The following is a 16,186-nucleotide window of genomic DNA, read 5'->3' as shown; positions in this document are numbered from 1 at the left end:
TTGTGATGTCACATGAGTACAACGATATAAAGAAAGAATAAAGAAAATTCAACATATTCTCACTTTTCTCGCATAACAAAAGAACACTTGACTTCTCTCTTTCAGAACGCAGGGGGAATAATATTACCCGTATTATATGTCAGTAACAAGTCGAAGAAATGTGCACTTAAAGGACAAGTTCACCTTCATATACATATGGATTGAGTGAAGGCAACAATGTTAGTAGAACACATCAGAGAAAGTTTGGGGAAAATCCGAAAATCCGTTCAAAAGTTATGAATTTTTAAAATATCTGTGCAATCACTGCTGGAGGAGAAGACTACTACAGTGTATGATGTCACGTGCGTACAACGATATAAGGAAAATAAAGAGAGAATTTCACAAAACTTGACTTTTTGAATAAAGTGAACATTTCCTCGACTTGTTACTGACTTATGTTAGGGGTAATATTATTCCCCTGACTTCTGAAAGAGAGAAGTCGAGTGTTCTTTTATTATGTGAGAAAAGTGAGAATATCTTGAATTTTCTTTATACTTTCTTTATATAGTTGTACTCATATGACATCACAAGCTATAGTAGTCTTCTCATCCAGTCCTGACTGAGCAGAAACTTCAAAAATTCATAACTTTTGAACGGATTGTCCGATTTTCCTCAAACTCTCATTGATGTGTTCTAATATTGCTGCACTCACTTAACCCACATGTCTATGAAGGTGAACTTGTCCTTTAATTCAAAAAGTAAAGTTTTGTGAAATTTCCTTTTTATTTTCTTTAAATGGTTGTACGCAAATGACATCATACACTATAGTAGTCTTCTCATCCAGCAGTGACTACGCAGATACTTTAAAAATTCATAACTTTTGAACGGATAGTCCGATTTTCCCCAAACTTTCACTGATGTGTTCTGATAATATTGCTGCACTCACTCAACCCACATGTACATGAAGGTGGACTTGTCCTTTAACAGGCAAACACGTTCGACATTGAATTCAGAAAATGATCGAAGTTCTGATTCGTTTGTATGGATGGGTAAGCTTCCTCATGTGTTAACCCTAGCTAGCAACTTTGTAATGAGAAACGGAATTTATCTTTTGATAAAATCCATTAATAGCAATGAATCTACATTGAGTCTGATATACTGTACCGTCATGGCATTCCCTTTTTTAATGTATTTATTCCTTGCTTTCTGTTGTTTGTCATTCTTTGTCAAATTCTGAACGAAGGATTTTGCAGCAGGCCAAAATAAATGAGATCAAATTTGAAATTTGTCATTTTTAGAATAAACAGTAATGATATTAAGGTGATGTAAGGGATTGAACAGTTACTGCAGCAGCCGATGCAGGCAGGGGCACATCGGGCGTGCCCCCTTATCTTTTGTTAAAACAAAAGAAATAAAAAGAAAAATGGAGGAGGCGTGTACGCCCCTTTAATTTTTGCAACGGTGTCCCTCCCCCCTCCCCTTTACGGAATTCCTGGATCCACCCCTGTAGTGCTCACTTTGCTCACGTTGAACATTACTTTAACAACAACCAAAAAAAAAAAAAAAAAAGGCACAAAGAACCAGGGCTGTGTTGGTATACAGGTAGAATGATGCTGTTTATTGTTGGGTATCGCCCCAAGAATGATACTGACATGCACAAGAGTCAAGATTTATTCACCATCTTTTGTTCAGACTACTACTCCAAAAAAACAACCAAACACACAAACAAGATATCTGCCTTTTAAACAGGACATGTCTTTGCAAGATCCACATGCCTGACACATTATGATACAATAAACTTCATTGTCCATACTAAACCATTCATTACAACATTAAAAATTGGTCATTATTTGTTTGCTGGCTCTTGTAATGTTTCTTGTAATATCACCACTTTGTTTGTAGGACATACTCTGATGAACATTTAACACGAAAACAATGTATATACTGCTTCACTTGACATTCAAAAAATGCAGTCAATGAATACAAAATCTGGGAATTTCAAAAGGCACAGATGATTATTTCAAAAGTTCTTATCATTTCTGAGTGTTGCAATGCATGAAGTCATTTGAAGGAAAGAATCACAATTGACATACACTAAATCAAAGAGGTATAGCAGACGAATTCATTGATATCTACAAAACCATGATGCATCATTTCATGGTGAAAGACACCTGGCAGTACTTTAAAGACAAATGATGCCAAAAAAAGAAGAAGAAAGATTGGATGCGATACAAACCAAAGGGCCTGAAAATGTAATTTGTTTTGTACAGTACTGCTCAAATCTATAATTTGTTCCTGGATGGTTGATTTGAAGGTGCATTGGAAGAGACGTCACTGCCTGTGGGTCAAAAGGTCATAAAATCTGGCCTGCAAAAATTCCAAGGCAAAAATGCTTCCCCTCATATAAAATGCTGTCAACATGCTTACATTATGGAAATACATTTCTTGAAATGACACAGCATCAGCTGTGAGATGCAAACAGCTCTAAACAAAATGACATTAAATCTGACATTTCTCATCATTGTTTGTTTTTCCTTTCTGATATCCATATCGACACTTCAAATCTCATGTCAAGAAAAATACATAGGCTACAATTCTTCCCACCGAATTGACATTTGTAATACTTGTGATGCACTTGTTCTTTCTTTTTCAATATTGCTACAAAATTTGGTTATAACAGAATCATACAAATGAATACGTCACATGGTAGTACACAATTTTTCATTCTGCACGGTTGGACGGCAAAGTGGACGGTTAATAGATCACCTCAAGGTGACCGCAGTCAATTTTTTGCATAAAATCAAGGTGTGGTACAATGGACGGTCGTCGCATCGAGGGAATCATAAATCCCAAGAGAATTTGATTATACACTTCAATGGCATAATGCATGCAGTTTATATTTTTCATCTTAAGGCACTCAACTATTGTTTGTTTCATTGATGCTCTTAGCGATTCTTTGAAGTGAAAAGTGGAAGGTGGGAAAGGCACATCACCACGGTGGTTTTATCACCTTCTCTACCTTACATCTGGTACGGATAATAGGCTTCCACTGAATTGATCAAATGCTTGTATGCCTAATATCCCAGGCATCCCTTTGTACATGCATAACGGTTGATATCAATAATTAATATATGCCAGGATATATGGATATACTAGACAGTACCAAAATGCACATTTGTTAAACAAAGATCACATAGACAATCGATGACAGATTTGCAGCGATAAATGCATATATATGTGTACATCATAACTATCAAAGAATACAGATACGAAATAGAATAGACATAATCGCCAAGATATACATATTTCTCCAATTATAATAGACTCTGGTATCTGAGTAAAAATCAAAAAGTGCAATATATATCTACATGCAATTTCCACAAGAACCCATTGAGACAACAATAAAGAACAAAAGAATCATGAGCCAATAGCTTGATCAGAATGAATGAAAATTAGATGAAGCACACATACCAGTTAACATCCATCTAAATAATCACATACACACACACACACACACACACATACACAAAACAAAGCAATAAAATTAGTCAGAATCAGCAGAATGAAAATACTTTATGGCAACTTGTGAAAACTGTGTGCAACCTTCACACCTACTACAGACATCACTGAAACCAATATATATATTGGAGCTTCAAATAAACAAAAACAAAGACTCACATCAAGACCCAGATATGTATGACAGCTTAAGGTCAGAATGAGATAAGACATGATAGTCATCATTTTGACATATCGTCGCTGGGGTAACAAGACCTTGTATCTCAAATTTTGGTGAAAATTACTTAAAAAAAAAAAATCAATGGTTACGCAATCAGTTAAGTGATATCCTGTCCAAATCTTAGCTGTCTTACCCCAGAAATGAAGCCACCATAGCATATTAAAGGAGAGGCTCTCCAATTTGATAGACAGCTTAGCTGTCATGTTTTTTGTTTTGTTTTGTTTTGTTTTTGCTCTCCTGAACACTTGACATTTTGTAGATACGAGGTCTTGTCGCCCAAGTGACGATATTTAAGTAGATCAGAAGTCAAAGTATGACCCCAAACTTTACCCATCACATTTATATAAATGCATACAGAATACCGTAAGCCTCCTGCATTTTGTAACTTCATTTGAACGTACCATCTGATTACAGTCAATGACAAACATGGGAACTGCCCTTGCATCCATACAAATTTCCTACATTAGTACTATACCCTGCAGGTATGAAGGATGCCAATCAAAAAGCGAGTCACCTGCCGTGGGTTGTAGACGAGAGATCAGTGATGGTGAAGTATTGCGGAATACAGCCTTCTCCTTGTCCCAGTCCCCCCAAATCTCTCTCGCTTGCCTCCGGGATCATAAAACCATGGAATGATGTGCTAATTGAACAAATTTCACATCCTCTAGAGAAATTGTCCATGTGCCTACACACTTCCCATCCATGATTGTAAATGTGCAGAAAAGTTATGTATTACTATTTCTGTGAATAATGACTGCACTTTCCTCTAATACGACTGATACAAAATTTGAATCTTAATCACTAGAAAGTATTGAGAATGAGTAATGAATGGAATAATTGAATGTCCTTCAAATTACAATAAAGATGCCACAAAAGCAATGAATCATATTACAACTTGAAAGCTGAAGAGGCCTATTGCTCCAATTGAACAATTGTAAGTATCAGTGTAAGGAAATTGGACATTCACTGACCATTATCTTGTTTGAGAGCGAAAAAAAAAAAATGTGATGATCACAGGTATGTGCACAGTCTCATCATGCACACACACACTGCATCCCCGCCCTTTACATACATATTTCGATGACAAAAAAACAAAAAAATCAGTTCTGCTACAAGCTTTGCCTAGTCAGTCCTATATCTACATTACACAGACAGTCATTGTGTCGGTCAAGAATCAGGTGCATCTATATCCTCTCTTAGAACTGAACTTGTATATATTCTACTTCTATATACTCTAGAATTCATATATCTTTCACACAGAGTGAACATACAAGGTATAATTCAATTTTTGTTCTTGCAAGAAACATTAATACCTCGTATTTAGGCTAACATAAAAATATTACAGTGATTTTGTTCTAGTGCCAAGCAAATTGCACCAAGTCAACACATACACAAATAAAGAAGACAGGATAAGCAAAGTACCAACATATAGATCCAGCTGAGTTCAAATATATAGAATTTGAATTTGTCATCCAACACCAGTTTGAGTGAGAAGTTTGCCTAAACACAGCTCTAGCAGACATGTTATGCCAGGAGAAATATATATAACTAGATACAACACCACTTTGTTATTAATATTAAAGACATAGCAGCAAAATGCACATATTGGCTTGCAGACATTGTATTGCCAACTAATGAAAAGACAGGACAAGCAGACAGCACAAATCTGATAGAAATTGGTCTCGATTTTGTTCTCACTCGCCGATCTCCTCCTCATCCAAGGCTTTCCAATCCAGGAGTAGACTCTCTCTCTGTCTCCAATCGCCATGACAACAGACAGGGCAGGTTAGCACACTGCTGGTATCAGGTCACTAGTGAAGCTGTCTTCTCCTAGCATGGAGCTCTTGTGGCAGCCTGACGTCTGAAATGCACCACCTGTCGATGATTGGGGTGAAGTAGTGATGGCTTGGAGACGGTGCTAGATGATCTCCTCCTCCTCCTACTTGCCCTTAGGCCTGGCTGAGCTGGGTCTGTTGGGGGGAGGCTTACCACCCGTAATCTTGGCCTCCACCACCTCTATGGGGCCCATGATGTCCTGTAAAAGGGAAGGCAACAATATCACAGAGTTGAAAATAAGCACATAAACTCACTTCCTGCACCCTTATACAATGATCTAAGACCAGATATCATACTTGCCTGATGCTCAACAATTGACTGTGGGTTACAGCTGATGTGATGAACTAGGACATTGTGGACATTACTGTCCAATGATCACATGCATATTCCAGGTAAGTATCTCTATCATTCCCACTAAACTGCATAACACGGCATGAGCATTCTAAAGTTGTGACCCTATGCACGCTAACAAGGAAATTAGATTGACAAATGGATGAAAAATGTGCATGTTGCAGAAAAGCGATCAATACCTATTCAACAGGGCAGGAGACTAAAAACACCATTTGTACTGTTTGCCGCTATTATGAATAACTGTTTTCCGTGATAATCTCATAGCTTTTAAAATAAATGCATCTAGTAGACTTGCTTATTGCGGCAATAAGTGATGAACACACTCAGCATTCGAGTCATCAAAATGCAATTATAGAAGTTAAACCTGATTGGAATGCTCTGATGCCATGTGGTCAGATTTAAAAACACAGATCTGAATTATACATCATAATATTCATGCACTCAGTGTCCTACAGCATAACCAACTACAATTCTCCCTATCACATATAGCCGATATCAAGCGATATCACCTTGCAATACCGATGTCTGATCGATCATTCTTGGGACGTACACTTCCGGTTTTGCGTTTTTACCCATGTCGCATCCTTCATCTATGGATATTTTCCATAATTTTGTTGTTTTGCATCATTGGCCCAGCAAAGGGCCGCTTCGCAGAAGAATCTCATTCATCAAATGTAAAGCTACAGATTAGAAAATAACTCTATTATTCGACAGGTCATAAGACAGACTTTGATACGATCTGTGAATATTAGTACTTCTGCGTGCAATGTGTATAAAAGCGTACATTTACACATCGCATATTCATAACCGGAAGTTCATTTCCCAAGAATTAAAGGTAAAAGAAATAGAGCGCCACACGCGTTCGGATTCGGAGAGCTATATGCGATAGGGAGAATTAATTGTATGCAACCTTCTCCTACCTCATTAGATGCGTATTTGACCTTGACCTCCTTGATAATGTCCTTGATCTTAGCACTGGCCTTCATGTCCTCCAAGATGTCCTCTGCATCACACAGACAAAATGGAAATTACTGTAAAACACAATATTTTCGCGGCATGAGAATTTCGAGAATTGGAGCCGACGGCCTTTTTCATGGCATGAAGTTTTCGCGAGTTGCCTCTAACATTCAATGTGTACAGTGTAGACAAGAAATTTCACATGCACTTTAATTTCGCGAATTGGATCTCGCGAAATTCGCGAAATTAAAGTGCACGCCAACATTCCTCGTTTTACAGTAGATGAACACCACTGTCAATGGCATTGCTGTCACATGTATGATGCAAGTTGTACAAATGCATGAAATGTGTATGCATGTACTTATGCCTGTTTTCACGCACAACAAGGATTTTCTGTTTTCTAAAAAATAGTACACAGTAACAGTTTTGGTTGCATTGTGTTACCATGAATATGTGAAGTTGCTTGCAGAGAGGGACTGGGGGTAGTTTCAGCCTTGGGTTCTCAAACGACAGTAACATAAAAAGACAGAAAAAAAAAAACCTGAAGTTTGACATTGCCACACCAATATATTGGTTTCTGCCTTTGTCTGATCTCTTCATTACTGCATTTTGCCATCATAAACCTCATCCAGTATTTAACAATTACAACGACAATGAAAGAAAGAAATAGCATCAGGGCTGCCAACCACTGCAGATATAAAGATATACTAATGCACAGTAAAGACATGTTTTGAAGGCAAAATTATAATTCTGTTTAAAAAATGAAAAATTGTTTGCAAATTTACTATACATGACATGAGAGAACTAGAAATGTCGTTACGGCGACTGGTGTATGCCTCCGCCATAATGCATGGTTCTCCTAATAGGTCTATAGTACAATGTCTTGACAATGTGTGATGACAGTTTCACACAATTGGCAAAATATTAAAATGACAGGTTTGACACAAATGTGCTGAATGTTCACTTTCCTAGAACTAGGTTCAATTGGATGAATGATTAAAATGTCAAAGTGCAGGTATTTGGGGAACTGATCATTTCTACTTGACTTTTGACCCTTTTATAAGTTTATGCATTGAGTAATTTTCAAGGTATTGAGAAAAAGTATAATTTCAGTATCAAATGGGAAATAGCATTATCTAAACCTGGCCTTTGACCTTTGACCTCACAGTTCCAAAGAGAATCACTGTTAGGTTGAACATGCAAAAATATGTAAGTTTCAGGATGATACCTTGAGTTACTTTCGAGATATGGAGGAAAAAGTACAATTTAGCACTTTCACTTGACCTTTTACCTTTTGACCTTTGACCTTTTGGCAAGAAACTTCCCCAAAAATATATATTGGGTAATACATGCCATACATCAAGTTTAAAAAAAAAACCTTCAGGCATACTGCATTTTAAGGAAAGTAGTGATATTTTGAGGAGTTGACTTTGACCTTTGACCCCCCTGACCTTTGACCCATGACCCCCAACTTCCCTAGATAATCACTGCCCATTGGTACAAGCATATATTTTAAGTTCCATGAAGATACCTTGAACCATTAGCGAGATATGGAGAAAAACAAGAAATTTCAATTTTTTTTTTCCACAAAATGACCTGTGACCTTTGACCCTGTGACCCTAAAATCCACACAAAGTATTATCCCCCAAGGATATACCCTCATACCAAGTTTGATGTAAAACCACCACACGGTTCTTGAGATATCGACAAAAACAAAACGGGACGGACGTACGTACGGACGTACGTACGGACGGACGGACGACCCGAAAACATAATGCCTCCGGCCACTTCGTTGCGGAGGCATAAAAATCTGTTTTTCACTTTAAAAAATCTTACTTCTGACAGAGGAAAAACTTCTACATTTTGTAAAAACATACAAGTTAGTAGCTCTGTAGCATAAATCAAATATTATTCATTCAATAGTTTCAGTTTCACACATTCATCTTGAATGGAGGTTCACCCTTGGAGCTAGTGCAGTCTGGCCCTTTGTGTAGGAGTGTCCTCAATCCTGACATAAAACATACAGCTTCCGACTATGATCCCTCTACAAACCTGAGGTAAGAGGGAGACATACCAAACCCCTCCGAAACGCACCCTTACAAAGGTCCAGTACAAAATATTGAACTCTCACTCAATCCCGAAATTGCTAGGCATCAATCAAGAGAGTGTCCCAATGAAACTTGTCTCTGATTGGTTGAGCTCCGGCTGAACGTTATGTAGGTGCGGTCCCAATGCACCGAGACCGCGCCATCATAGTCGGAAGCTGTATGTTTTATGTCAGGATTTAGGGCACCCCTACACAAAGGGCCAGACTGGACTACCTTGGAGCAGACAACGGTACAATCTTTGTTTGTCCCAAACTAGTCTACGCTCACCAGTCTCTGAGAGGTCCATGAAGAAGGAGCACACGTACTCCACCACGTCGGGATTGCCCTTGTGGACCTCGTAGCCGCTGGCCACGATGTTGATGCCGTCCGAGTTGTGTGCCAGGTACGCGCTCTCCTCAGACTCGGCCACCAGACTGGACAGTGCCATGCAGGCATTCTTGACCACGTCAGCATGCTGTGTGGGGAACAAAGGTGATGTCCATAGTAGGGCAGGTCAGATGTGGCAACAAGTGTGATAACGCTTAACTGTGCATTAATGGTACTCTCCAATCTAATGGAAGTATAACGCTTCTCTTTCTATGAAAACGTAAAACAACATCAGCACTGAGACAAGATCCTTTCATGACGGGTTACAAAGCAATCTCATACTCCAGTGATAGGTGTACTTTTACAGTACATAACATGAATTCACTGCTACAAGCAGGGGTGTATCCAGGATATTTTCTGGGGGGGTCGTAATCAAAATTTTTGGACCTTTACCTTTGCGAGGGAGCGGAGCGTCTGAGTGGGGGGAGGGTGTGGGAGTTTTTGAATTTTATATCTCAAAATGGGGCCATTTGGTGCATATAAAAGTGACTTTTTCAGCATGGCAGTGCGGCTTAGAAATAAGGTATGGAATATTAAAACTAAGTTACGAAATTTACGAGGTTTTTGACAATTTGCTGGAACACCACCTGGTCACTTTTTTCCTGTTGTACATAGGGTAAAAAGCCCTCAAAAAACAAAAATGTCTTTTACAAAAAGTGGACCTTTTAAAGATTTGGGGGGGGGGGGGTAGTACGATCCTCCCGACCCCCCCCCCCCCCTTGCACACACCCATGACAAGACACATATACTGTAAACAGTAAAGAGTAAAAGTTTCAACTTAACAACTGCAACAAATGTGACCACCCATCTCAAACCTACAAAAAGTCGCAGATTATGATCCTCTGTAATGGACCAAAATATGTCATTTGGGTTGACCAATTCAAAGTTTGTATAGTTCGTCTTGCCTAAGAGAGTATCTTTTCTCTACCTACTGTCAAAATTGATGGCTAAAAATAAAACAGAAATTGAGAAATTAGCTTTTTTTCTCCACCACATTTCTTCCAACAGGTTCAGCTTTCTGTGGGAAATAGAACATGTTTCCATTGATACTTCTGCACAGCACGCATGAGTGACCCTAGTCTTTAAACCCTCTTTCCTCCCTTTTCTATAAAATTGCACCCCCTAACTCTCACTTATTTCAATCATGTTTTGAATGGGATATGGTGGTACAATATCAACAAGTTATATCTCATTTTAAAGCTCTAAGCCAACTCTTTTAATCTACATAGGGAAGCAGAAATTCATTTTTGCCTACATTCTGTGGGTTTTGAACTAGGCAGTCACATCTAATCACACAGGATCTTCTTGAAAATATTGAACTCCTTTACTTGACATCAATCACATTCAAGGAAGACAATTTCTCTTCATTGGATCAGAGAACACAGGAGAAAGCCAGTCTCCTATTTTCTTGGCTAAGTAGAAGAAAATAAAATGTCATTTTTCGTTGTCCATCTCATCACGGGCATTAACATGTGATATAAGATGATGAAATCCGATATCTCTCGGGGCAACGTCCCTAGCTTATTGTCATTGAGGACCAGTGGTAGACTCACCTTTTTGTGATCTGTGATTGCCTTGAGAAGCAGCTTGGCCAGACTCCTGGCTGCCATCATCTCTACATTCTCATCTACAGTGAGTTAACAAAAACAATAACCAAAACAAGAAAGCTTAGTAAAGTACATCATCTGTTACATCCCTTCATACACTCACTACAACATCATCCTCTTGCATTACTTAACTACTATATGCAAAATATACCTCATTAACAAATAGTCATTCCGAATAAGGCAAAACCGCATGCACATATCACACGATTTAATTTTCGACATTATTTCATATTGACAGCTGGGGTTATCTAAATGTGGCACGGTATGCCAGTTTTCTTACCATACAAACCACAATCTATGATAACCAAGGGAGTGATAAACACTTGCATCTGTTTGAGGCATCACAGACTAAAGTTGTAGACTCCACAATAATACAGATTGCATAAACATGCTATGTATATAACAACAATAAAATATGAAATATTTTGTATAGCGCTTAATACAAACATGTTCCGAAGCGCTTTACAATTTACTTTCATAACCAATTCATACTATTAAACAGATTCCCACATGTCTACTTGTAGTTCTAACATGTCAAGGTGCACTTCATGAAGGATTTTTTTTTTTTAAAAAGATTATATTTCAGAAATCTGACCTTTGGCCTCCTTCAAGCTGCAACTGTTAAGCCCTATATGGGTCTTACCTTCCAATGACAGGCCCCAGAGTGCTGAACAGGTGAAGTCCATGACGGAAGGATTCGTCTCATGCGTTTCCATGGCATTGATCAGGTCTACCACCCCTTTCTCCTCTCGCATGATGTCAAGGTTCTTATCTGTGGCAAAAAAAAAAAAAAAATTAGATGTATATTTTGCGAGGTTTTTATTTTCATGGAGTCAAAAAGGGCCTGAGCTTTCGATCCTAGCAGACTCTTTGTCAGAGGCAAAATGACAAACAGGAAGGGAAAGCAATCTCATAAAAGGACTTCACACAACAAGAACAGTCAGGGACAGGCTAGGGACACAGAACAAAGAAAACAAAATGAGAGGGTGGGAGGTCATGGGCAAGGAACCCAACAGGTAAGGGGAGGGAGATTAGAGCAGGAGGGTGGACAGACAAAGGCAGAGGAGGGTCAGTAATGATCCTGAGGACCAAGGGGGCAACCATTGAAGGAAAAGGATGAATAGGGAGGCAACATCAAACAAGATAAGGAACAACAGCGGGAAAAGACAGGAAGAGTGAAATAGCAACAGTGTGGGGGAGGGGAGGGGGGGCTGAGCAAGCAGCGAGGCCTAATGTTTTTATTTTCACAAATTTTTCGAGTTGGGTGCTATTCACGAATTCGAAACACAAAATATACCGACTCTGATCCAGACATGATGTACATGCATGCATACATTTCTCTGTCAAGTACTGTATTCCACAATCACGAATTTGACCAATTGTGAAATTGTCTGGAAGTCCTGATTCGCGAAAAACTAGATTCACTAAATATATGGCATATACAGTAGTCTTCTACCCAGTATGTGTATGACAGACACAAAGCTCAGTTCCCTTCTGTAGGAATGTATGCAGATTCAACATCAAATCCTTGAAGACAGTCAATGGATAAAGGACAAATCACCTCCTGTTCTTTTTGCAGGAACATGCTAATGGCTGTTTGTATGCGCCTGTAGGTGGACAACAGGCCTGAGCCTAAATCTGTGATTGTCTCCACAGATCTGGACAGTGGTGTGGACAGTCAGTTGTACATAGATACATTCTCTTCTGACTGTTCCCGAGACACAGGACCTAGTGTAATTGCGGGGACAGTTGCAGATTCCATGTTCAGTCCAACCTCTGCCTGAGCAAAAATGTATCCAGATGACAGTCACTTACCGTTGATGGTGAGGTAGGAGAGAGCGCTGCAACAGTTGGCACAGACTTCAGCGTCAGATGGATGGGTTCGGAGAGCGGAGAGGATGTCCTGGATTCCACCCAGCTTGCCAATCAGTCCTGCAGCATGCTCTGAGAATCGTACAGGAGGGAAAGTTATCTTTAAGCTCGAGGTATACAGTATCCTACCAATCTTTGGGCTGCGTGCAAGCTTACCTAAATATACGTCTCCAGATAGTAATGTGTGCTTGAATCATGTATCAAACTCATTCTATGGCACTGATACTGTACACAATATAATGAGTGAGGCCTTGAATTTTACGATAAATGTATTCTACACTAATATACAATGTTTCCATTCAAACAGCACAAATTTGTACTATTTTTACTCAAGTATAAATTGAAAATGCTGAAAGTTACTTTGTTGATTCTATTTCTATGAAACAAATGAATGCAATACAAAGATAAGTAGGGAAGACACAAGGCTAGAATCTCTATTACAATGCAGCGTCAAGGACAGCCTGAAAAAAAAGAAGGAAATTATGAAGTAAATTCTTTGCAAGTGATGTTTAGCTACACTCTTCAGAATGCAATGATTTGACCTCCCTCAATCATACACAAACAACTGCAGGGCAGGGAGATTACACTGAGGTGACAACAATTGACCTAAAATACCTTTTATGAGTCCCAAAAGGTTTTGCTTGACCTACAATGCATGATCTGGGCTTATTTAGTGCTACTATGAGTGTCCCATCATCTTACCACTTAGAGCAATGGTCTTGAGCAGAGAGCAGGCTATATTCTGGAAATCCCTCGAAGATGGATGTGCCTATAACAAAGGACAAATCATGTTTAACCTATTGAAGCCCATTTGCTTTCCACTCCAGACATCAAATGTTAGCTAAATACACACCTGACTAATGTGATCATTCTGATTACAAAAGAGGAAAAAACAAAAATCCTACAATACACAGCAAAGTGTGACAAAAAATAAGATTGAGGCTTTAATAACAATACAAAGAAACCTCTTCACTGTACTATGAAAGAGAAATTACAAAAATGATAGATATCTCAAATGAAATGATAAACCCACATTTACTCAGAGTCAGTCCAGAATGGCTCAATACAAAAGTGTTGGAGGACTAAGTTAGTTCTCCATATACAGCTACATTGCCAAATCATTAGCAGGGCTGCACATTAACCCATTTTTCTACTGGTCCAACCTGTCCCTGTTGGTTCAGTAGGTACCCATTTTTTTTTCCCCCCCATTTTTTACTGGTCCATTCCTGAAAAAGTTTCTGGTCCGACAGTGATTTTTACTGGTCTGGACCATCGGCCCAGTGCCAGGGTGCAGCATTGTCGTTAGACATAACAGATTGACTTCTGAACCAGCAACAGGGTTCATACTCTTTCTCATGAATTAAATTCCATGACTTTCCATGACCATTTTAGCCAGAATTCCATGACCTTTCCATGACTCTTACACCATTCTTTTTTTAACACATTAAACTGAAAATTTGATCTCAAATCAAAGCAAAGCAAAGGGAATGCATACACATCTCACACAAACAACAGATAAACTTCTATAATTTTTGCAATTCCATGACTTTCCATGACCTTTTGATGAAAATATCAGTTTTTCATGACTTTAAAGGCTTGGAAAAAGACTAGGCCAAATTCCATGACTTTCCAGGTTTTCCATGACCCATGTGAACCCTGAGCAATCCTTGCACAGGTATCTCTAAAGATACCAATGAAAATTGCAGCTAACGGTCACTTCAAAGACATTGTGAAGTATTGCTCTTTCCTCTAAGTTAAAGAGAATGAAATTGGTTGGTCTACAATAACAGGAGTCTCTGAGACTATGGCAGCAATACTGCCTGGGAGTGGTACCATTTTCTCCTCACTGTTTCAGTCCCAACTTACCTTCATAGCAAGTGTGACAGCTCGAATCACTTCTTCTGAGAAGAGGTAATCATCGGCATCCGATTCAGCATCAGCTGTGTCAGAAGAGGGAAAACAGATACAATAATATGGGGAATAGTTTGCAAATCTACCAATATTTTCAAAATTTACCCATTTACAAAGACACTGCCTCCCATAACACAAGCATGATGCATATTGAATCCAGGGTCGGAAATCGCTATCTTCTTCTCCTGAAATGGTACAATACTTCTTTCATCAAAGTGATTCACAATCACAAATTTAACTTATTACAAAATGGTTTTACAAATTCCAATATACGAAATATTACACTCTTGAAATATTTGGCACGTACAGGAACTCTTGCAGAAAAAAGTATGGGAGAAAAATCCGTAATTGACATCTTTATGGTGTGTTCACACATGGACAAGTGAAGTGCTAATTTAACACCCTATTCAAGAAGATTGAAAGCAATATTCTGTATTTTGGTATCACTGCAGGAGATGATAATGCATTCACATCAACTTGTGGACTTGGAAGGGAAGATGAAGAGAGCATAGAGAGAATAGAAGGGCTAAGTGAAGAAAGATGAGAAAGTATAGAGGATGATACTGTAAAATAATTAAGAGAATTTTCTTACCCGCAGCTGTAAGTGTAAGCAGCAGTCGACAAGCCTCCATTTGTAAGGCAAGCTCAGAAACATTTGTCTTCATGCAGCCAATGACAATGACCTTCTTACCAGCCTCATCAATCTGTGGAGCTACACAAAATAAAATGAAGTGATATAAGATAAAACAGTATGATATAAAATAAACGGATATGAAAAAAAGTACATATGAATTTGGCAATGGTGTATTCACCAGCGTTACGGAAACAACAGCGATTAGTTATTGTGTAGCTGACGATGGAAATAAAGAGAGTTGTCACTTGATTGCAGAATATAGCATTTTCTGAAAGATTAACTGACTGGATGTTATAAAGTTGCTAGTTGTCAGATTTTGAAGTTCCATACGTTTCATGGTTATGTATGTTTGTTAAGCAGATGGTTCCCTGGATTGGACAGACCATGAATTGGTTGTGGTTGCATATAGGCTGTACCCCCAATTTGTGACTTGATTGCTGCTGTAGAAATAGTGTAACCTTGTCACATGCAAATATGGTAATAGGAAGGAATGTAACTTAATTAAATAAAACTCAAGACTGGTGGGGGGCATAAGTCTACATGGACAGAGTGAAAAACAGAAACTGCATCCTTCTTTTTATAGATCACATGCCTGAATTTTAACTTACACAGACTAATTTCTAAAATGAGAATGTAATGCAGGGGAACTGTAAGAGAAATGAAGTTGTTGGTACCCAGTTCGGTCATTAAATCCAGCTTATCATTGTGTATACACACCCACCAATACCAGGTCAAATCTTGATGACACCAACACAGAATTGTTAATTCTGAACTGACCCCATAAAATAGTAAAGTACACAGAATACTTAAGATGGTTTGGACAGGTCCA

The 16,186-nt window shown here is 38.6% G+C and overlaps 1 protein-coding gene across 1 annotated transcript in view; it reads right to left on the bottom strand.

Annotated features, from left to right (window-relative positions):
* Window positions 1-5,654: 5,654 nt before the first annotated feature.
* The window catches only part of LOC139724230 (serine/threonine kinase-like domain-containing protein STKLD1), a 36,585-nt gene continuing 26,053 nt past the window's right edge, over window positions 5,655-16,186 (bottom strand). The window contains exons 14-22 of the mRNA XM_071635374.1: window positions 15,316-15,435; window positions 14,679-14,752; window positions 13,515-13,581; window positions 12,756-12,884; window positions 11,584-11,712; window positions 10,887-10,960; window positions 9,235-9,421; window positions 6,823-6,905; window positions 5,655-5,750 (exon numbers count right to left, since the gene is read on the bottom strand). Of these exons, the coding sequence (XP_071491475.1) occupies window positions 5,655-5,750; window positions 6,823-6,905; window positions 9,235-9,421; window positions 10,887-10,960; window positions 11,584-11,712; window positions 12,756-12,884; window positions 13,515-13,581; window positions 14,679-14,752; window positions 15,316-15,435 (959 nt within the window). The remainder of the gene's footprint in view (window positions 5,751-6,822; window positions 6,906-9,234; window positions 9,422-10,886; window positions 10,961-11,583; window positions 11,713-12,755; window positions 12,885-13,514; window positions 13,582-14,678; window positions 14,753-15,315; window positions 15,436-16,186) is intronic.

The sequence above is a fragment of the Diadema antillarum genome, unplaced genomic scaffold (genome assembly GCF_040938485.1).
Source record: "Diadema antillarum isolate AM-2024a unplaced genomic scaffold, OU_Dant_1.0 scf00000208, whole genome shotgun sequence".
Lineage (NCBI taxonomy): Eukaryota > Metazoa > Echinodermata > Echinoidea > Diadematoida > Diadematidae > Diadema > Diadema antillarum.
Note: the sequence above shows the minus strand (reverse complement) of the source record. Positions and strands in the feature narration are given on the sequence as shown.